The sequence below is a fragment of the Trifolium pratense genome, linkage group LG4, assembly GCF_020283565.1.
Source record: "Trifolium pratense cultivar HEN17-A07 linkage group LG4, ARS_RC_1.1, whole genome shotgun sequence".
NCBI classification, from domain to species: domain Eukaryota; kingdom Viridiplantae; phylum Streptophyta; class Magnoliopsida; order Fabales; family Fabaceae; genus Trifolium; species Trifolium pratense.
Genome location: NC_060062.1, coordinates 15,540,858 through 15,564,388, shown reverse-complemented (window position 1 = coordinate 15,564,388; position 23,531 = coordinate 15,540,858). Strand labels below are relative to the sequence as shown.

Below are 23,531 nucleotides of genomic sequence, written 5' to 3'. Positions count from 1 at the left end.
TTGGACACACTGACACGTGTACTGTTCAAACGGTGTTAGTGACAAAACTAATGGAAATGACTAACTTGAAACCTAAAATAAACGTAAGAGACCAAATTGATACTTTTTAAATGTAAGAAACCAAATTGAAATCTAAAATAAACGTAAGAGACTAAATGTGCAGTTAATTTTTTTTTTTTTTTTTTGTCCAGGCCTTTCTAAAATGAAAGTTTAAAACATCTGCATCAGTTTTTTTTTTTTTTTTTTTACTAAATAAACAAACTAGGTTAAAACTAGTCTACGGTATAATGATGGAAGAACATTTTGTTCAGTAAACCACCGAATTAATTTCTTATTTTGCAAAACATGTTTAAATATATTTTCGAATTTATTATTTCAAAAATCTCCTTAACTCTATTGTAGGGTTAAGTTTTTTTTTTTTTTTGACTAAAGGGTTAAGTTTTTTTTAGAAACATATTATAGGGTTAAGTTGATACTTGTATTTAACCACTTATATTTTTTTTTTTCAAATGCATTCAGAGATCTTTTAAGTTTAAAGTTTGTAATAGATCGATCCTATAAGTTTTTTAAATATGGTATTAGTTTTTGAGTTTGTAATAAATTATGTCGTTACTTGTTTAATGACATTCTTTACAAAATGCATATATGACCATTAAATAAGTAACATATAATTATAAGTGACCACAACAAAAATGTATTCATGACGTGACTAACGATCATCACGCTACAGCTTCATAACTTTTAATTTTTTATAAAAATGAAGCATATCAACAATGTTATCTATCAATCAGAAATAATTCTCTCAATTTTATTTTCCTCAATTTTCTCAATTTCTTCAATCTCTAACTTTTAATTTTTCTTTTCCTCTTTTTCTTTTCCTCTTTTTCTTTTCTCTCCTCACACATCAATGGCTATCAATGATCTACCCAACTAATGGTCAGAATATAAGAGAATCCTCCTAACTGAGGATAAAGAAGGCTTGTAACCCAAAAAAAAAAGGCAAAAATATACAAGTGTGGGGCAAAAAGCAACATACAATTACTTAGACACATGATTTTTTTTTTGTCAAGAGACACATGCATTTTTCTTATAACGATATAATAATTCGTTACAAATTTAAATAACTAATTTAATATTTAAAAAACATAAATAATTATTTTTTAATGACTAATTATTAGTTTTGTCAAAAAGAAGACCAATTATTCTGTTATTATGTTAGATTTTTACACTTTACTAAGACTTAACCCTGAATCTTCAGCTTTCTTGAATCCTTAACTAGTTCAACCAGTTGAACTATCGGTTCGTTTTACGAACGTTAAACGTTAAACTTAAAAGATGGATAATGTGACACAAGTGGTAGATACTGAGTCCCTTAATCATTTGGTTCTGGGTCCGATCCTCGACAGGTGTGTATGGAAAAATATTTATTGGGAGAGTTAAACCCTTAAATAAATCTCAGTTAACTCAAGAGGATTACTCTCTGATCTCTTTACTTGGAGAGCAGCTTTGCTCCTTTTCTTACGGCTCCTTTTCCTCCTTTTCTTTTCACATATGGATGACATGTGTTAAAAATAAATCAAATGGTTGTAATTTAAAGTGTAGAATTAAGTATTTATTTTAATAAAACATCAAAATAGAAACCTGGTTCATCATCTTCCTCTCAACTCATGGTTGCTTTTCATCTTTCTCTAGCCAGTGCATCGTCCGCCGCCGTCCCCCTCTGGTCATCCCTGCGGCGTCGTTCTTCAATCATCCACACACCGTAGCAGCATCTGGCCATCTTTCATTCGCAGTTATTCTAGATCTAATTAAAAATAATGACAAGCTAACTATAAAGTTTTTTTCCTCTATTCTCCTTACAAAGTTCTTTTTGAATCAAGTCTTCTTAATATTGTTCACTCTTATTCTTCTTTTCTTTCTGGTTTTGTTATGGTTAAGACAATCAATTTTAAAAAAATGCAGTAAATAATTCACTTATGAACATATTGAATCCTCAAATTAAAAAGGGGAAAATGAAATTACACAAAATAACAACAGAGCATATTGGCGAGAAGCAAGACTGAGCGACGGCGAGACATAGCATGGCAACTATAACTTGTTAGGGTCTTACAGCGGCGAGGGGCGGCAGTGGCGGCGCGGTGAGAGGAAGAGGAAGCAGATGGAAGTATCAGAGTGAGATGGTTTGATGTTTTATTAAAATAAATACTTAATTCTACCCTTTAAATCACAACCATTCGATTTATATTTAACACATGTCATCCATCTATGAAAAGAAAAGGAGGAAAAGGAGCCTTAGGAAAAGGAGCAAAGCTGCTCTCCTTTACTTGCGCACATATGATAACTTTTATTTTAAAAAAAAGACGGATGAATGATGCAATTGACCTTTTTTTTTTTAATCAAGTGGATTAAAAAATAAAAAATTCCTTTGAATTACAGTATATTGAGGCGAAGCACATAAACCCTTCGTTCTCGTAACCTAACAAAAGTGGCGGCCACACCGCCCCGAAATTAGGGTTTATCGTCTTCTCCACCTTCTCATCTTCTCTCTTAATTATTCACCAGGTTCATTTTCCCTTCTCCAACTTTTTCATCAATTTCATTATTCCTTAACGCTGATACCATCCATTTTATCGATTATTTTCCATTTAATCGAATTTCAACTAAGATACAATAACTCATATAACTTGATTTTGGATATTATATTAACAGAACTATGTTTTGATTTTTTGTAGTGAAATTATTGATTTAGTTTGGAGGTGCAATGAGATTGGAGAAGTGCTGGTTCTGTTCTTCTACTGTATATCCTGGACATGGAATTCAGTTTGTTCGTAACGATGCAAAGGTATAATGTAACTACAAATTCTTATTTATATGTGGTTTGTTTGGGTAAACAGCTTATTTGCAGCTTATAGCACAAGCACAATACTTATCATGATAAGCGCTTATGTATAAATAAGCTTATGTAAGCTACTTTTATTTACAAAAGATAAAATAAAGATAAATTGTTTTTATATATGCTAAGATTTGTTTACATAAGTTATATTTGAGAACTTGTAAAAATAAGCTGAGAAAAACTTGTGAAAATTGTCATAAGCTGTTTTCATAAGTTCTTCAGTCAGTCTCACAAAACTTATGCCAGTAACAAGCTCAAATAAGCCAATCCAAACCATGTTTCATTTGCGTGCTTGTTAGTAGAGAAACTATTAATCGTGGGAATTATTATAGTTCTTGTTGAATTAATTGATTTTGATTGAGATATATGAAAACGGTGTTGTCAATTAGCGGTAATAGAGGTGATATAGCATAGTGCATTTGGATGAATTCACTATGGAAACTGAGACATTATCCTAATTTTGCTATTTTGGAAATAGAGGCCACTGATATAGTTTGGCTAGCGGATATTGCGGCAAGAGTTGAAACGAGAATTTAATAGGAGTGCACTCTTGATAGAGCAGAGATAACAATATAAAATGGTAAGAAGTTATTGTATATATGATGAATGGAAAACTGGAAATACAACCAGAGCTAAGGCTCCTCAGTAGAGAAAGTTTCTCTTACTGCCTAACCACAAAGGTGAATAACAAAAAGAAGTGATATCATAATCATAACTAATTCCCACTATGATATTTGTTGAGGGAATATATCCTAACAAGCTGCCACCTCAGACATCACACTTCTTTTGTGACGCTTTTCTTAATTCTCCTCTCATACACATGTGGCTCGACATTCTCTTTGTGAACCAGCACATCCCCTTCTTTGTTAACAGGCCCATTCCCATTCCTATCATCACTCCCTCCTTCATAAACAGCCTTGTCCTCAAGGCAGAGGTCTGGAAATCGACTTTTCAACAACAATTCTTCCTCCCATGTCGCATCACCAATATCCATGCCTTCCCACTGCACTAACCATTCTCGAGTATCTGTGCCAGCATCAAACTTATCCCTCCAAGACAGCAGTTTCGCTGGAATCACATCTCCTTTATCGACTTCCAGACTTGCAGGCAGTTCATTAGTTGGTGTGTAATTACCAACTGCTTTCTTCAACTGTGATACGTGAAATGTTGGATGAATTTTTGATATAGTAGGCAGCTGTAGCTTATAAGCAACCGATCCAACTTTCTTGATGATTTGATAAGGACCAAAGAATCTGGGAGCTAACTTTTGATGGATCTGTTGGACCACAGATTGTTGTCTATGGGGCCTTAGCTTGAGAAACACCCAATCCCCAACCTCAAACTGCACTTCTTTCCTCTTTTTATCAGCCTGAACCTTCATTTGTTCCTGAGCATTCTGCAAATTGAACTTCAGCTGCCTCAAAGCTTCATCTCTATCTCGTAGTTCCTGTGCCACGGCTTCAACTCCAGTCTCTCCCTCTAAAAAGTGTACCAACACGGGAGGCTTCCAGCCATACACCACCTCAAAAGGTGTGAACCCTGTAGATATATGGAATGTGGTGTTGTGCCACAGCTCTGCCCACAGAATCAAATGAGCCCAAGATTTTGGTTGGTCAGAGATGAAACATCGAAGATAGGTTTCTAAGCACCTGTTAACCACCTCCGGTTGCCCATCGGTTTGCGGATGGTAAGCAGATGACATCTTCAACACGGTTCCCAACAACTTAAAGAGCTCCTTCCAAAAAATACTCACAAACAAAGGATCACGATCACTAAGGATTGATTTAGGAACACCATGAAGCCGAACTATCTCTTTCACAAAAATGGAAGCAATGGAACGAGCAGTAAATGGGTGTTTGAGAGGAACAAAATGGCTATATTTGGAGAGACGATCAACAACCACCAAAATAGCTTCATAACCATTACTCTTAGGTAGATTAGTAATGAAATCCATGGAAATTTCGCTCCACACCAGCACCGGAATAGGCAGTGGCTGTAGTAATCCACTAGGTGTAGTGGCAGCATGCTTTTGTCTTTGGCACGTATCACAAGCTCTTACAAACTCTTGAACTTGTTTCATCATTCCCTGCCAATATAATGTTCCTGCCATTCTCCTATATGTTCTGAGATAGCCTGAGTGTCTCCCACTAGGACAAGAATGGAAATCTCTAAGTAAATCAGCAATCATTGGGGACTTAGCTGAAATTACCAACCTGTTTTTGTAAAATAGGATACCGCCTTTGATAGTAAAACCTGGCTTAGACATAGGATCTGACTGAATGGCCTCCACAATCCACTTGAGAACAGGATCTTGCATGATTTCTTGCTGCAACTGACCCCCTTGAGTCCATATCGGGTACGACAACAATGTTTTAATCTCTGCATCATCATGTTGCCTTGATAAGGCATCAGCTACCTTATTCTCCACCCCAACCTTGTAAATAACCTCGAAGTCAAAACCTAGCTGTTTGGCCATCCACTCTTGTTGATTGGAAGTAGTGATCCGTTGTTGCAAGAGGTGTCTCAAACTCTTCTGATCAGAGTACACAATAAACCTCCTACCCAACAAATAATGTCTCTAATGTTGTATAGCTAGGACCAACGCCATCAACTCTTTATCATAAGTGGATTTGGAAAGTTTGGATGATGCAAAAGCTTTGCTAAAATAAGCAATAGGATGCTTTAACTGCATCAGCACAGCCCCAACACCTTTACTGGAAGCATCACATTCAATTTCAAAGGGCAATGTGAAATCCGGCAAAGCCAAAACAGGGGCAGAAGTGACTGCAATTTTTAGTTGCTGGAAGGCCTCTTCAGCAGCTGTATTCCAATGGAAACCATCCTTTTTAGTCAAACCGGTTAAAGGTTTAGCAATTTTTCCATCGTTAGCTATAAACTTCCGATAATAGCCAGTCAAACCCAAGAAACCACGAACGCCTTTCACATTCTTTGGAACTGGCCACTGTAACACACTGTCAGCCTTAGAAGGATCCACAGTAACTCCTGCCTCAGAGATCACATGTCCGAGGTATTCAATCCACTCTTGGCCAAAAGCACACTTGCCTTTGTTAGCCACAAACTGATGCTGCAACAGAACTTGTAAAACCAAAGCTAAGTGTTCCAAATGAGTGGCCCAATTAGTACTATATACTAATATATCATAAAAAATAAAACAAGGACAAATTTTCTCAAGTAAGGTTTGAAAATTTCATTCATCACCGATTGAAATGTAGCCGGGGCATTAGTAAGACCAAACGGCATTACCATATATCCATAGCGACCTTCATGAGTTCTAAACGCCGTCTTATGAATGTCTTCCTCCTTCATCCTACTTTGGTGATAACCGGATTTTAAATCTAGCTTGGAAAAATATGTAGAGCCATGCAATTCATCTAATAATTCATCTACCACCGGAATAGGGTACTTATCTTGCACTGTGACTTTATTCAATGCACGGTAATCGATACACATGCACCAAGAATTATCATTCTTAACCAAGATGACCGGACTAGAGAAAGCACTAGTGCTATTCGGGATCACCCCTTGCTGAAGCAAACAATCTGCCGTTCAATTTCATCTTTGTGATGGTGAGGGTACATATATGGTCGCACACTAACAGGTCCAGCACCATGTAACAACACAATAGGGTGACTTGTGTTGCTAGCAGGAAGAAGGCCACTGATTTCACAAAAAACCCCTGAAGTTGGTTAATAGCGCTTGAAGAGCCCCGTCTTTAACCTCATGTAGTCCCTGGTCTGATACCTCCTTTGTTGTCAGCAAGGTATGCCAATTGTCCTCCTCAAGCACTCTGGAAGTAGTCATCAGATTCTGGAAGGTAGCCATGTTTTCATCTAAAGGTTGGCCAACAAGCTTCACTAAGTTACCCTTGTATGTGAACAACATAGACATTTCCTTCCAATCCATAGTCACCTTACCAAGAGTCTCCAACCATACCACTCCTAAAATCAAGTCCACACCACCTAACTCTAGTATGTAAGCATCAAGAGTGGTTTCCATGTCACCCAACACCATAGAAATTCCAACACACTTACCCATAGTCATAACACGATGGCCATCACCTAACTTGATACCCAAAGGATTGGAGGGAACCATAACCAAACCTAGAGCTTCAACTACTTTGGGGGAAATGAAGTTGTGTGTCGCACCGCTATCGATCAAGGCCAGAATGTTAGCCCCTTGTAATCCACCTTCTAAACCAAAAACGCCAAAAGACTTACACTCAAGTTCCTCAGTCTCCTTCTCTTCCTCAGAGTCAACTTCCACACCCACAATCTCTCCATCATCATTGACAAATTCATCATCTCCCAGAATGAGTACGCGCAACTGTTTTGAAGCACACTGATGGAATCTCTTACTTATCTATATCCTGTTTCATTTGTGCACAAAGTTATTAGAGAAACTATTAATTTTAGAAAGTATTACAGTTCTTGTTGAATTAGTTGATTTTGATTGAGATGTAAGAAAATGGTGTTGTTATTTAGCGGTATTAGAGGCGATATAGCATAGTTCAGTTTGGCTAGTGGATATTACGGCAATAGCAGAGAAAAGAGAATTTTAGGGTTTTTAAATAATAAAACTGAAGAGTCGGCATATATGCTTCACGCAACCTATTTTTAAAGTATAAAAGCTAAAGAGTAGGTGCATATTACTCATGTATTCACCATTATATGTAAACCTGTCTATAAGTAAGCTATGTTCTGTCTTCATCAGTGTTGTCAATGGTGGAAGGCAAATAAACTACCATATAAACACGCTATTTCGTGCTATGGTGCCGTCATGGTGGGCATTCCCTTCACAAGTTACCTATGGCGATTTTAAAAAAATCTGCCATACCATACCGCTATGGTCTCCGTTACTGTTGCTATGCTCTTCTGCTATTTCACATGCAGTTTTGTATGCATTATGCTATTTTCTGCAATCCGCTATTAATAACACTGTCTGAATTCTGAAATGACGCTCTAGTAGCTGGTCACTCTCTAAAGGTGCTTTCTTCCACCATAGTTTTGAAGTTCTAGTTGGTTTAGTGCACTGTAATCCGCCATAAATTTTAAAGATTTGGACGGGCTTTTTTTAGATATCCCTCAAACCCCTTTGATCCTTCTTTCAAACCTTCAAATCTCCTTATCATTCCAATCTGGATTGGCTTGCTTACTATACTTGTGTTGCAGCCTTGATTTGGTTTCTTAGATCACTTATCTAGCTTATTAATTTTCACTATTTTACTTGGTAATATGTAATTGGTAGTCAAATGCCAATCTATAGCAGGCTTTTGTTTGTGTGTATTTGTTCATAGCTCCTCTTTACATGGCATGTGTGGTTACAGTGTCTCATAACTGTTCTTGTTGTAGATTTTTCGATTTTGTAGATCCAAGTGCCACAAGAACTTTAAAATGAAGAGAAACCCTCGTAAAGTAAAATGGACCAAGGCATATAGGCGGGTGCATGGAAAGGATATGACACAGGTAAACAAGATTTCCTTTCCCTTGTTGTCCTTGTCTCAATATTGTGTTGAGTACTCAGTTTGGAGAAGCCTGACACTATTATATGTTGTTTTAGGACTCAACATTCGAGTTCGAGAGAAAGCGCAACAGGCCTGAGAGATACGACAGGAATCTTGCTGAAAATGTCCTCAAGGCCATTCCAAAGATTGATAAGATCAGAGTCAGCAGGGAAGAGAGTCACCACAAGAATAGGTTATTCTTTAACTCGTCTTTTATTCATATCCCTAAGCTTTATTACAGGTTGTTTTCTTTTTGTTCTATTCTCTGACATTTAAAATCCCTCAGGATGAAGGGCAAGAAGCTGAAGGAACAGAAGGAAGATATTAAGGAGTTTAACAATTCCATCCATATAATTAAAGCTCCTGCTGTGCTTAAAAATGAGATCAAAGTGGTGGTGTCCCAACAACAACCGGAAGAAAATCGTGCCATGGAAGAGTGATATCAATGCTACATCCCTTTTAATGTGGCCCAAGTTACAAGTTGATTTTTCACTTATTAGTAATGTGAATGATGGAATTTTGAAACAGATTTTTGTGGTTTGTATGTGATGTTTTTGGATAATGATTTAATGATCTATGAGATAGTGAACTATTATATAAAGCACAAAAGTAGTCTCCTTGGATGTCTTGAATCTATAATTTTTCTTGGGAAAAGTCTTGAGACTAAATATTTTTTATATTGGTCACATTTTATTCATCTACGGCGATCGGATTTGAGACATTGTTTATGTGACGGTTTGGTTTGGTTTGGCGGTGAGAGGATTTTTATGTTCTAATGTTAATTTGTCGTGATTTCAACAAGCTTGAAATAGTAGTTTATGCTAAAAAATGACATTCTACCGCGGAAACCCATTCCATAAGAAATTTAAGTTCAATTCTCTCTTGCCTATAATTGACTTATTTATTTGCAAAAAAGAAAAGAAAAAAGTAAGGCATATGCTTCATGAGCTAGGGGTGTGCATCAGGCGGGTTCGGACCCAATTTGCCAAAGACAGATGAATCTGTTGGGCTATATACAGGCCCAATTTTGACCGTAGCTGGACTCGGTTTGGGCGGGTCTCGGGTCAACGGTTTTGACGGTCACGGGCGAGATTTGCTTTTTAGTCCCGATGTGTTACTTTCAGATCCCCCCATAAACCCAAAAATGCCCTTGATTTTCGGTTCAGGTTGTTCCGAAGTGACAAATATTTTGGATTTCATCTTCCGAAAATGTTTATATCCGTAACGCATCTTCCGAAATTGTGTTAAAAATCAGTTTCACGCATCTTTTGAAATTTTGGATTCTTTCTCAATCCCTTCCATTCATGCAAAGATTTTGCCTCATAATCTCCCATCTTCATCAATTAGTTCCACTCTGTTTTCTGTTTCTGTTAATCCGCATGCATGTTTTCTGAATTTGTTTCTTTTTCTCATAATCCTGATTTTTGTGATGAATTGTTCATCCACTAAAGTCAATAGATGAAAAGGGAGGATGAGTATGTTGTGATGAAGGCTGAAGCAAATGTGGTGGAGGAAAAGGACAATTTGCTTAGTGGATGAATTGTTCCTTCATTCAGTGTAACAATGAATGGCGGAAAATCGGGAAGAGAAAGAAGAGTGGTAGAACATATTGGGAGTGCTTGGTTTTGTATTGTTAGACATTAAAGTATAACTAGAAGTTTTGCCAAGTAAAAAGAACTCTAGTATATTCAGATTCATCCCTGCTTGACTATCACATTCACACATTCAGTTTTTGCTAGCTAGCATGTGTTTTGTTAAGTTTGACTTGATCACCAAGTTGAGCTTAGTAGTACCAGATAAATCTATTATATATTGGTTTCGGTCGGTCATTAAAATTCTGCACACCCCTATCATGTGCTACGTGAGTTTGTAAATTCGTGTAAAACATTTGTTTTAAAAAGACGGTCTCTTTTTTATTTTTGGTGTGTTATTAGTTGGGAGAGGATTCTCTCATTGTAAAGTGGTTTTAGTTAAATTAAATCTTAACCACAAATTTTTGTGTGTGCAAGATACATAGTATAAGAAAATGGATAAAAGGCCAAGATGTTAACATTAATCCCTCTCACAGAAGATGATCCATTCCCGTCATTAGTTATACTATAATTTTTCAATCATTTTTTTTTTGTTTTTTTTTTTGTGTTAAATAATTTAGTGACTAAAAATTTCATCTTTTTAAAGTGAATAAGTGAATGTACATATCTATTTAAAAAAAAAAGAAAGTGAATGTACATATCACTACCAAACTATGCTTATAGAAACAATTGTCTCCTGTAATTAACATTATACACACCAGTCTTAATTCAATATATTTTTTTAAGTATATTATTGTGGAAAGGATAAAGTATTTACACCTATTAATTAAAACTTTCTTTTAAGCAAGTTCATTAGAATTTAGAGATAAACCTTCGTTTGGATTGAAATATTGTTTAGTTTATAAAAAATAGTTTAGGTAAATAAATAAGTTTTTATGTTAATTCATAAGTTCCCATTAACAAAAGTTATGTCTTCATGAGTTGTTTTTCATAAAATATTTTGATAAGTTTTTAATAATACATAAAAACTTATTTATTAATATAAATTATTTTGTATAAACTCAAAAATAATTCAATTCAAACAAGCCCATAAACAATTAATTAATTAAGCATTAATGAATCAAATAAATATATCTTAATTTATTTATCCTAGCTCTTGATGGAACACTTATCTTTGGCTTAACATATGCCTCCAAACCAAACAAAACGATATGGAACCAACCAATAACAACCATACAAACAAACCCAAAAAAATTAACAAAAATGGAAACAAATCATCACAAGCAGTGAATGAACAAATCAATAACAGTTGCACAGAGTAGTAGTAGTAGTAAGTAGTAATGGTTTTAGTAACAACAACAATAACACTTTCTTGTTCCTCTTTACTACATTGTTCCACAACCAGAACCAGATACGTGGTCGTTCGATGCACTCGTAGCAGCAGCAACGTTGTTCAAGATATAGATGAGAAATCAGAGAATGTGTTTCATCCATTGAAAGTAGCAAAGAGAGTGGTGCTTGTTAGACATGGACAAAGTACATGGAATGCTGAAGGAAGGATTCAAGGTAGTTCTGATTTCTCTGTTCTTACTAAGAAAGGTGAGTCTCAGGCTGAGACTTCACGTCAAATGCTCTTTGATGATAACTTCGACGCTTGTTTCTCCAGGTCGGTCTATCTGTCTATCTTTTTTTGATTTACAATGAGAGCTGGAATCGAATCCAGGAACTATAGCGTACTACCAAACCCCTCACCACTAAAGAAAACCTAGTGGCTTGTCTATCTATCTGCGTGTCTATTTATCTGTATGTCTATATTGGAAAAACGAGTAAATTGCCGAATTGGTTTTGAAATTTTAAATATTGGTCAAATAGTACTTAATTTTTCGAATTGGAAAATATATTGCTGAATTTGCATAATGTCATTCAAAATGGTCACTTTATTAACTTCTGGCGTTTGAAGTTATTGTTGTGACAAGTGTGAGTTAAGTCGCACATTGATTAGAAAAGTGGAGGTTGAATCCTTTATAAGTGAGATGACCCAGAAACCTAACGTTTTGAGTTAATGTGTGGTGTCCAACTCACTTGTAGAGTTGTTCTTAAACTCAATGTGGATGATCCCCTCGTGACCGGTCAGTTATGACGTGACATATAAACTTGATATGTCACATTACACGTTGTGATTGCAATTGTACTAATTATTACTAAGAAACTAGTCTCTGAAAGACCTAAATCGTAGGCAAATTAATCACTGGTGTTGTGGTGTGGTGGCATTGATGTGGGAACAATGTGGAGAAGCTGCATATTCGGTTAACATGCCATGTTATAGTTCCTGTCATTAAAAGCTACTCCCTCTGGTCTCGTATATAAGCAAAGATACCTTTTTCAGGTTATTTGACTAGCATTTTTACAATTTTAGGGATGTGTTTGTCAATTTGCAAAAATGAGAGACTATTTTGACCTATGCTTACAATTTTGGGGACTATTATGCAATATTCACTCTTACAAAAAATCTTCTTCTAATAACAAGTTATTGAATTTCGCATTAACTGTTTAATGTACAGTCTTGCAAGAGGCCTTTTTTAGTTTCTGTATTAAACCAACATGCATTATCATCCATTGTTTATTGGTTGCAAATGCCATGCCACTGATTTTGTGTTTGTTTGTTTGTTTGTTCTTTTTTCTTGTTAGTCCTTTGGCACGATCAAAGAGAACTGCTGAAATCATTTGGGGAGCTCGTCAAGAACAAATTATTCCTGAGTTTGACCTACGGGAAATTGATTTGTACTCCTTTCAAGTAAGCACTGTGTTGATCAATTTTGCTCCAGCTTCATTAAATTGGCCACCCTTGTGAACTCATTATATTAATTTGATCCTTGAGAGTTCAAATTTTCATTATCATAGTCTTCATTTACATAACTTAATTAAACATAAACATCTATAATGTGACAGTTTATATGACAAATACGTATGTTCAATTCAATATGCTGTTAGGCATTTTTGTTATATATGCATATTGAAAACCTATTTACATTGTCAAAATTTGTTTTCACCATAAGAATAATAGATGGGAATCAAAGCGAGGGCACGAGATAACTTTCGTTTATGATGTTTCTATGACCTATCTTGAGTAGCTTATTGAAATAGGCTAAAATCAACATATCACAAGTTATTTCTGTAAACTACTTCAAATACTTACACAAGTTATGTCATGAGATAAATTCAAATAAGCTCCTCCTATTATTTGGATGGTGTGACAGGTATTGTTGTTTTTGTTGTATTTTAGGGTTTGTTGAAGGAAGAGGGAAAAATGAGATTTGGTCCGGCCTTTCATCAATGGCAGGTAGATGCTTCAAATTTCATCATTGACGGTCATTATCCTGTAAGAGAGCTATGGGATCGTGCTAGGAACTGCTGGACTAAAATCCTAGCTCATGATAGCAGGTCTGTTCTTGTGGTTGCCCACAATGCTGTTAATCAGGCTCTTGTTGCAACAGCAATTGGTACCTGTTTCTCCCTCTAAGGAAAATTTGATGATCTAACGGTTCGAATTTTGTCAATTTGAATAACATGCTCACATTTACTTCGGTTCCAAACAATCAGGTTTGGAATACGAATACTTCAGAACTTTACTTCAGAGCAATTGTGGTGTAAGTGTGTTGGATTTCACCCCAAGACCGGACGGTGGTTCTCCCCATATCTGTCTTAACCGCTTAAACCAGGTATATAGTACATTTACCGGGTAGAGCGAGGGAAAATGCGGCTGCAACTGCGATTGTGATGCTGTTATAGAGACCTCTAAAACCATTATGTTGTGGCTGCAATTGCGATTGCAGACCACAATTTCAGATTATAAGCTGATGTGAATTTCTGCAATGTGGACAACTGTTTAGGCTTTCCTTTAAATAAAATCAAACTGTTAATGCAGACACCTGGTTCACCTGTTGCCGGAGGGAAATCTGGAGGTAGAGAGGCAAGTAAGCGGATTGTTCTTGTTTGTAACGGATCTACTCAAGGAAATACAGAGGTAACACAAAATTGCGAAAATGTATTTTATCAGATATAACTGGTTAAAGGGTATTTAGCAAACATTCTAATAGTTTGAATTTCGTATTTATTCCGATTCCTGTGAAAGTCATAACCGATAAACCAAGGGATAGTCTGTCCTGTGAGGTATTTCTTTCCTAATACTAGTTGCTAAGCGCACCTACAGACCCTAAGCAATTTTGGTTGAAATTTGAAGTACTTTACCAAGTGTTCATTTGACTCATTCTAACACTCAATACAAGTTGCAAAATGTTTGAAGGGGCTCAGAGAAATAAAACTGTATATTTAAGAATATGGTTGTTGCAATGGATGTTTACTCACATTTTTATGTGTTTGAGATTCTTTAACTACCTTTCCATGTTTACATTTTCCCTTTTCCTTAGAGTTAGAGGGAAGTAAGATCAATAGGCCAAACTTTTTTTTGAACAAGGATCAATAGGCCAAACTAACAAGGATCAATAGTGTGAGACTCTCCGCGTCTACAATCCAACACCACTCTTATTGCTCCCCCATCAAGTCGAACCGGGTTCTGATACCACTGTTTGGATTAACACATTGGGCTAAGAACAATACAAGTGAGTTAGACACCACATCTTCACCCAAAGCCTTAAGATTTTGGGTGAAGATGTGGTGTCAAAAGTCACTTGTGTAGTTGCTTTTAGTCCAATGTGTCGATCCAACCCAATGAGGTTTCCCCTCATGGTCCAACACCAACTAAAGACATAATTGTTACCCTGATGCGATACATCTTTGCTACATCATACTAAATTACTAACTAAATACACAAAATTGTATGTTTTTTGTTGGTGATACATGCATAGTAGAAAGAGTTTATTCTGATATACGTGGGGGAAAGATATTTAACTATCTTTGCATTTGGAACCATGGCCAATTGGACTTTAAAACACACACACTCATTGCAATGCTACGGCAAGAAGCTTCATGTTAACTAAATACACTCATTGAATAAGTTTCAGACTTGAAAACAAACACGCTAAGCCTACTTGTTGTGATCATCCCAAAGTACATAATTATGATCAGCATATGGTGATTACTGATATGTTTATGTATTAATTAACGATACAAAATTAGCAATGTGAACGTTTCTTTACAAACATTGTGCATGTGTCTGGGTTGTGTTGCATATGTATTGTACAATATATTTGGGATGTCAGATAACCATTCATGTGCTTTCACCAAACAACTTAAGCTTTTGGAATATATTCTAAAAGTTTTATTTCAATGCAGTTCTTCATGTTTGGTTTCTAAAAGAACTACCTTATTATAACAGGGTGGTTTTCTTTTTGCCGGTGATGAACCATTGAACATGCTTGGTGTTATACAGGTATCGATCCATTTATAAGAAATAAGTTGGAACGGAAGAAGTTATCTCATCTGACCTTTTTCATGTATAACAGTCTCAGAAATCTGCAGAACTACTTCTTGATTTGTCTGTGAGTTCCATAATTAGCAGTCCTAGCAAATCTTGTATCGAGACAGCCACGGCCATATCCCAGGTAACCTCACTTATGTTACTTTTTACTGTACTTTTTGTTCCATCATGCTAAATTATTAGTTCTGTCATGCCGACATACTACTATTTCCTATGTTAATCATTTGCAATTGCAAGCATCTTTTAAATTGCAGTTGCGGTTATGCTGCAAACATTTATATTACGTTAAAATGCAGACAAATGCAGTTTCTGCAGCCGCAATTACAGTTAGGCATGAATTACTATTTCCTATATATATATATATATATATATATATATATTTTAAATTTTCTAGTCTAATTAAACTGTTAGGCATGAATTTAGGTACAAGAGGCTGCAGATTGCTTGGGTGCTGACTGCGTGCCACGCTACGTTGAGACAAAGGAAATGGGGTACCTTGATATTGAAGCTATCTTTAAACAATCCAAAATGGCAAGTAATTTACAGTTTAGATGTGTTTTTATATGATCACTATCTTTATAGCTTGGTGAACAGTTTGTGTACATCATTACTATTTTCTGTCTAAATTTTTCTCATCTATTGCAGGATGTATCCAGTTTACCGCCATTTCAGCCTGGATGGTTAAATAAAGTTGACGATGAATTGCGAACAACATTATGGGATCAGTCTGGAAATGCCTGGAAATCCCTGTTGGACGAAATATCCGATGAATCTAAATCAGGAGAAGTTATAGTTGCAGTTTCTCATCCTGCGATTCACATAGGACTACTGGCGCACTGCCTTAATTTAACGAAGGAATGGCTGGGATCATTTCATCTTGATGCAGGAAGCATTAGCGTCCTTGACTTCCCCGATGGACCTAAGGGAAACGGCGTAATCAGGTGCATAAATTATACCGCACACTTAGGGAGATGGTCCATCCCTATTACAAGACCAACAACAGAGGATGTTGAAGATTTTTAACTAAAAATTTATGATTCTGAAATGTCACTCAACACTCGATTCTAAATGCATGCTAGTAAAACCGAAATCTTTCGATATGTGACCTAAATGCATTTATTTTTCTCCTTCCGAGGTTAAGATATACATAGTTTCTTGTTGTGTTTGTAAAGCTTATCATATCTGACACAAACAATCATGTAATTATTTGAAAGTGCGTGTAAAGCTTATTATATGTTGTTTTCAGTTTATATTCGCAAAGTCTTCCATATCGAATAAACTCGGATAAGGATTCGGTGACTTTAAGGAGGGAGAGTCATGGTGACTCTCTCTCTCTAGTATTAATCTCTCTCTCATCTTAACTGTCATTTCTCTTTTATCTTTCTCTCTCATAAAACACTACAAAATACACTAAAGTCACCATGACTTTCGCTCCCAAAAGTCACCTAATTCTTATCCGAGTTTATTCCTTCCATTCTTCAATTGTACAATAACCAACTTATACATAAATCGCTTATTGACTGGTTAAATTTACCCAAATGCCCTTTAAAAATGTTTTGTTTTATGCCATTCATAAGTCCAATCATCCAAGGTCAGTGTCTCAGCTGTCCTGAATCTCTCTTTTTCTAAGATCAATTCAAAATACTGATGCTGCCCTATAGATTGCTGCTCACCATGTTCAAGGCTTCAACAAATTAGAGAAGTGCAATAAATTTTTGACAGAACTTAATTTGAATATGTCAAGATACATAAAGTAGTTGTTTAATAAATGGAATTATAAGAATCACACATTAATCATTGATAATAGCAATTTTTGTATAACCATGTCGAAGTAATTACCAATTTTTTCGATTAATGATCTCTACTAGTGAACCTGTCCGACCATCTTTAGTAGTGTCTATCCTCCCAATTATATTGTTTTCATCTACAAAGTTCGAATCTAAGATATTACTTAAAAAGAATTTGAGTTCAATTTCATTTAGACCAATGTAATGTTGGTTTAATAATGACAATTTATTATTACATAAGAAGTTATGGTCTAGCATTTTGCTCTTTGTCACTTGTATAAAAAAAATAAAGGAAAAATTCTTCATTATGCTGTTGTTGACCGTGACAATATATGTAATACGGTACAGTTAAATAGTGACTATACAGTGATCTCAACCGTTCAATCTAACAATCTGCTATAAAGTCAGGGACGGATCTACATAGAGGCTGAGTGTGGCTATAGCCACACCAGAATTTTCACTATTTTTTGTCATATACATGGTATATACTGAGCATAAAAAAGAAAAAAGAAAACCAGAATAAGAAACACATGAAGATGAAGCAAAAATGAGAAAAATGAAAAGAAAAGAAGATGAAGCAAAACGATAGAGAATAGCAAGCACAGGAAGTTGGAAGAAGAGTTGGAAGAAGAAGACTAGCAAACACCCTGGCGGCAGATTTTGTTCTCTACATCATAATAAGACAATTATTTAGGGTTATGCATATTATATTATGGGCTTGGGCCATTTGGCCTTATGTTTACGTGTGTCACTTTTGACCACTTATCTTTTTTTTCTATACCCCTATTTGGTAGTATTTTGAACACTAGGATCAAACGGAGAAAAAATGCTGGGAAAGCTATTCATATATATTTTTTCTTTGGATTTAATTTATATACACTTTTACACCGTCGATCAATACCAACTATGTCTTTCGCCACATCACCCCACTTCACCCCACTTTCTTGATATGACATGGTAAAATGGTGGTTGTTTATTAGACGATCGTGTAAAACTATTTTGCACCGTCGGTGCATATCAATTAATTAAACTCTTTTTCTTTTAGTTCAAAAAGTTTCTTTAAGAGAAAAATCATAAGTTCAGTTCTTATTGAATTTTTCATTAAAAAAAAATTCTTACAAAATTTTAATGGTAATTGTTTTTTTTGTTTACGATGAGCTGATAATCGAACCCATAACATATAACATACTACTCAAACCCTTCACCACTAGACCAAACCAAGTGGCTTAAATTTTAATGGTAATTTTAGTCTTTATAATATTATAATTTATAAAAATAGTCTTTATTTTAAAATCTTTTCATGAAAAATAGATACCGTTAGGCCTCAAAATAGTCTCTATAGAATGCAAATATTGTTAACCCTCATTATTATACCCACCTATACAGATTAATTACACATTAATTTGATCAACTCGCTCGCTCATTATTAATTGGGTGAGTATCTATTAGAGTTTAATATTGTTTTCGAGTCACTAATAATATTGATATTATTAGGTGTGGTTAAGCTTGAAGTGTCTCTAGTTAACGCCTTTCAAATATTTAGCCACACCAAAATCTAATGTCTGGATCCGTCCCTGTATAAAGTTTTACTTATTTTCCGAGTTATTAATCTTTATCGTCCAATATCAATTATAAATCTACAACATTCTAACTACATGAAAAATTTCCATTTTAATTTTATATACACTAGCAGAATTTCACAAGACATTAACTACTTCAACTGGCTACATTGTTAATTAGTTTATATAATTTCAGATTCAATGATTAATATATCATTTGATCAGTCCCATCATACGGAACAAAGTTGTTCATTTTACCGACATTTTCAGCTGTACATAAATATAGTATTTATATTTATATATACTCATGGATTATTTTTTATTAGTGAAGGAAGTTGCAGTGGAATTTTAAGTGTCATTTTCATCAATTAAATTTAATCAAGTTTCTGCTAACATGAAAATGGACTCATTACCAAACTTTCAATAAAAAATACAAAATCTCATCTAAAGATGATGTTTCTTAATTGTATTTAAACAAAAAGATTCATTAATTTTTTCACGTTTAGTACAACATTATTAATTTGTTGTTCATATTTGGAGGAGACTGACTTTGGAAGATTAATTAATTGCACATGCTTATGTAGATAACGCGTTACTAGTATTAGTACTATATTTGTTTTGATTATTACTATCTATATACTTAGTACAACCATAGCCATACCACCCACCATGTACACTAGAGGTTGGACCTACACTTTGTTTCTACACAAATCAAAATTAATGTCAAAACTCATTATTCTTTATCAAAATTAATAGGCCTAAGCATCATCAAATAGATAACAACAACATCAACTTGTTTTTATTAAAACCAAAATCCACAATTAATTGCAGCCCACAAAATATTAGAAAATATTCTAACACATTTTTCATAAATAACATGTAAATACTTCTGTTAACACTTTTTGAATTTTGAAATTTTTTCTAACTCTGATAAACCTTTTAATAAACTAATTAAATTGATCGTTGTGTCAATGAATTATAACACAATAATTTAAATCAATTAATTCTTTTTGTTTATAAAATTAACTTCGTTGAAACCAACTTCATAATGCATCGAAGGCGCGTGCAACGCGCCGATGACCCCTTACAACCTAACGCCCCGATGTAATATAACGCGCCGAAGGCTCGTACCGTGTGTACGCACAGCTTTGAAGCTAGTTTTGCCTTAAAAATCCACTACAAATGGATCTTGCCTAGGTAATGAAAAATTTAATAGAGAACTTTTAGTCTATTGACTTTGTGTCTATGACTTTTATATCATCATTTTTATTTTCTCTATATTTATTCCTTAAAATATGTCAGCAAAAGAAAGGAAAGAGTAACAATATTGTAATTCTATAAAAAAAAGGCATTCCCTAGTTGGTAGTTATAAGATGAATATTATTTTGGGAAAGTTGGTATCAGATGATACCCACAACACAACCACTACAACAAACGCTGAGACCTTTATTTTTTATATAAATTGGAATTAATGTTTATACTAATTTGGAAAGTTTCTTATCTTAATCTTAAGTTAAAAAATTTAAGAATTTTTCAATAAAATAAAGAACTAAATACTTATTTCAATATTTCGTAAATGATCTACTAGAAACATTATTGAAAGAGTCAGTGTCTATTGGCATTTTTATGGGTTAAGATGATATATTCTCTGGTGGTCTGGAAACTGAGGAGTGTCCTTTTAAGAATGGAATTAGAGTGAACATTTTTTAGGTGGTGTTTGTTTTAGTATTTTCATTGGTATTCCACTTATATATACGACACATTTGTTTTTAGCCCATCTTGTACCGGTCTATGTTCGTCTTGAGCAGAGACTTGTATTTTAATAATAATATATTTGCCTTTCAAAAAAAATATTGAAAGAGTCAGGATTCAAATGAATTCTTCACTTTTTTTATATTTATTATAGAATGTGAGTAGCTAAGCCTCTATCTATATACTTATCTAGTTGAGAAATTCTTATAAATTAAAAGTTAATCTAAATTGAAATTAACTTAAGTCAACTAATTAATTGCTTGGCATGATCACCATGTTGTTAGTTCTAACTAAATGAAGGGCATATGCATACTAGTATAACATATGCATTGAATTTTAATTTCATTTTAAAAAATTAATTGTTTTGATTCCCTTAAATATTAGTTTATGGCCACTTGTGAATTGTGATAGTACTACTATTAGTTTTTATTTCCGTTTTGTCGTTTTTAAAGCTATGTAGTACTAGCATAGCATTAGCACCCCCATGTCATGTGAGTAATATCCTTCTGACAATATAACTCAAGAAAAATGCTTGGCAGTTACTTCATCCATCAATAGTCCTTAAAATTAGTTTGGAAGTTTCTATTTTATTTTTGTTTTATAAAAAAAAAATTGTTTAGAAATTTAAGAGTTTTTTTTTTTTTTTTGTAGAAGAACAATATTTTTCCACTCTAACATCATAAAACAATATCATATTTATCTTAATTATATATATTTTTTCCAACAATGAATTGATTAAAGTGGTAATGATCTTGAGCCTCTTATACAGATGATCAGAGATAAAATTTATTTTAATTTATGTTCCAAAACCTCTATTCATCGGTTTGTTGACCACTCCTATAATTGATTTTGTTTCTAGCATTTGGGTTTGGGGATCGTCCATGTCTGAAATGTACTCCTCTCGTCTGATTATAAATAGTTGATGATCCTAATAGACAGTAAATTTTAGAGTCTGGTTGGAACGAGATGTTTCGTCGTTATTAGAGACAATCAAACTTCATTCTTGATTGTGGTTCACTAGTCGGTATAGACGTATGACTTGTACTCCTTTTTCTTTTTGGTGTTTAAATCCTATGTCTTGTATTCTGAGCACTTAGTTTAGTGCTCTTTGTTGTAAGGGTTTGAGTACCCTTTGTACTCCTTTATAATAATTTTTTACTTATAAAAAAAAAATCAATATACGTTTTTTTCTTTGTGTTTTATTCATAAACTTTTATAAATTACATGTATACTCTCTTTGGCTCCGGATGCAAGAATTAAGGTGAAGTATATATACCAAAAATGTTATTGGTATAATACAATACTAACTTTTTTTTTTGAAACATATATAATACAATAACTTTTAATATAGAGCCAATCGGTTCAAATTCACTTGTAATTTTGATGGGTCTCAATAACATATCAAATGATTTTCAAATTTTTTAATTTTTTTTTATGGATGATCTATATGATATAAACTTTCAATCTAACAGTAAATTTTGTAAAATTCATATTCGGTAGATCATTGTCCACGGTGGACCACCATATCATTGGCCCGTAACATAAACCCTCATAAAAGAGTGGGGCTTCTGCAACAATGGCTTCAGTTAAATCTACAGTATTGTCATTGAATAACATATTGAAAGCTAAAGTTCACCAGCCTATTTATGGACCAAAGTAACTGAAGTTCATTAAGATTAAGTTGTACTCCCCAAAGTCACCGTGACTATACTTCAAAAACATTAATAATTCAGAGATGTTTAGCTATAAAACACACACAGAAATACAAGCATCAGACACGATACGAATTAACACTGTTAATAATTTTAAAAAATAATTAATATAATTCGAGAAGTGTTGGTGTTTCATAATTGTTTAATTTAATACAATGTGTCAACTATAATCGTTAAACCTACAAATATTGGACTATATATATATCCACTTTATTGTTTGTACGATATGAAACAAACATTTTCCTCCACTGGTTTTTATAAAGCAGGTAGTACTACTTGATTGATATTCGGATAGCAATATTTATTTGTATTGGCTGAGCTAGGAATCTCTTGCATTCATACGATTAGCCAGATGATTTTAAATTGGGGTGCGTTGCGATTATGCTACAAATCGTGATATTGCTGATACCGATTTTCATGTGTAAGAAGGATTACTTGAATTCAACTTAGAATTACATCGGAAGTCATGAATTTAGTGTGAAAACTTATTTTGAGTTGGAGTTAATCTATATCAATTGCGGAAATTAAAGTGTAAAACTCGAATAATTCGATCAAAATTGCAATTGTGGCGTTGCAATTTTTTAAAATAAAATAAATATCACCCACAACCACAATCATAATTTAAGTTATTGTTACTATATAATGTTACTCTTTGCCTATTTGGTTCATGGGACTCCAGATATATTCAATGAAAATAAAATTGTCTACTTAAATTTTCATAATTCATTGGAGAAATGTTTTATATCTATATGTGGCGTCAAATAAGACAACATTTTAAACACTATTTTGTTGATATATATAAGAATGGGAAAAGTTAAAATGTGCACTAAGGGCACATGTTATTGATTCAAAAAAAGAAAATATTTTATAATAATTCATGCATATAATTCACTTTTCAAGCTTCATCACAAATTAATTACACAAAATTTATAAAAATGTTTCTAATTTTGGATTCTTCAGTGCACATGTTAGCAAGATCAAGAATATATCCACCTCAGCTATGTACTTGTACATATTTAAATAAGATGTGTATCAGAGTGTTCACATTTTTTTTGTCAAGTAACCTAATAATGAATAAAAATTCACTTCTTAAGGTGTGAATAAGTGGGAGATCTCAAGCTCGAACTTCGGCCATGCATATAACTTTTTTTTTTATGGAGCCATGCATATCACTTATTCGCCTTAAAGGTAGAGATTTTACCCAACATATATGAGAAAAGATTAAATTATATATTAGTGTAACATTTAAATAATATTACACTGCTCGATACGTATTAGGTACACCAAGATTAATGTATTATGCACGGAGTTTTCCCGTATTTCGACCGAAGTCAGGAA

General features: G+C 34.1%; 2 protein-coding genes across 2 annotated transcripts; both read left to right on the top strand.

Moving 5' to 3' along the window:
* The first annotated feature begins 1,653 nt into the window (after nucleotides 1–1,653).
* Nucleotides 1,654–9,135, top strand: LOC123923584 (probable ribosome biogenesis protein RLP24). Its single transcript, XM_045976279.1, has 5 exons — nucleotides 1,654–2,562; nucleotides 2,733–2,842; nucleotides 8,263–8,376; nucleotides 8,471–8,607; nucleotides 8,701–9,135. The coding sequence occupies exons 2-5, from the start codon at nucleotides 2,762–2,764 to the stop codon at nucleotides 8,852–8,854; spliced, it is 486 nt and encodes a 161-aa protein (XP_045832235.1). The 5' UTR covers nucleotides 1,654–2,562; nucleotides 2,733–2,761; the 3' UTR covers nucleotides 8,855–9,135.
* Nucleotides 9,136–11,104: 1,969 nt separating this feature from the next.
* On the top strand, nucleotides 11,105–16,628 carry LOC123923583 (probable 2-carboxy-D-arabinitol-1-phosphatase). The gene is made up of 9 exons (XM_045976278.1): nucleotides 11,105–11,612; nucleotides 12,635–12,740; nucleotides 13,230–13,446; nucleotides 13,547–13,665; nucleotides 13,872–13,970; nucleotides 15,282–15,335; nucleotides 15,409–15,507; nucleotides 15,807–15,914; nucleotides 16,029–16,628. Exons 1-9 carry the CDS (start codon nucleotides 11,287–11,289, stop codon nucleotides 16,404–16,406), a joined length of 1,506 nt encoding a protein of 501 aa, XP_045832234.1. The 5' UTR covers nucleotides 11,105–11,286; the 3' UTR covers nucleotides 16,407–16,628.
* The last annotated feature ends 6,903 nt before the right edge of the window (nucleotides 16,629–23,531 follow it).

Bases quoted from the DNA above. Each gene is read 5' to 3' on its own strand.
- LOC123923584 (XM_045976279.1), top strand. From the start codon at position 2,762: ATGAGATTGGAGAAGTGCTGGTTCTGTTCTTCTACTGTATATCCTGGA. The intron at 2,843-8,262 runs GTATAATGTAAC...TTCTTGTTGTAG, and splicing joins TTGTTCGTAACGATGCAAAG to ATTTTTCGATTTTGTAGATC. The intron at 8,608-8,700 runs GTTATTCTTTAA...AAAATCCCTCAG, and splicing joins GAGAGTCACCACAAGAATAG to GATGAAGGGCAAGAAGCTGA.
- LOC123923583 (XM_045976278.1), top strand. From the start codon at position 11,287: ATGGTTTTAGTAACAACAACAATAACACTTTCTTGTTCCTCTTTACTA. The intron at 13,971-15,281 runs GTAACACAAAAT...TTATTATAACAG, and splicing joins CTACTCAAGGAAATACAGAG to GGTGGTTTTCTTTTTGCCGG. The intron at 15,508-15,806 runs GTAACCTCACTT...GCATGAATTTAG, and splicing joins CAGCCACGGCCATATCCCAG to GTACAAGAGGCTGCAGATTG.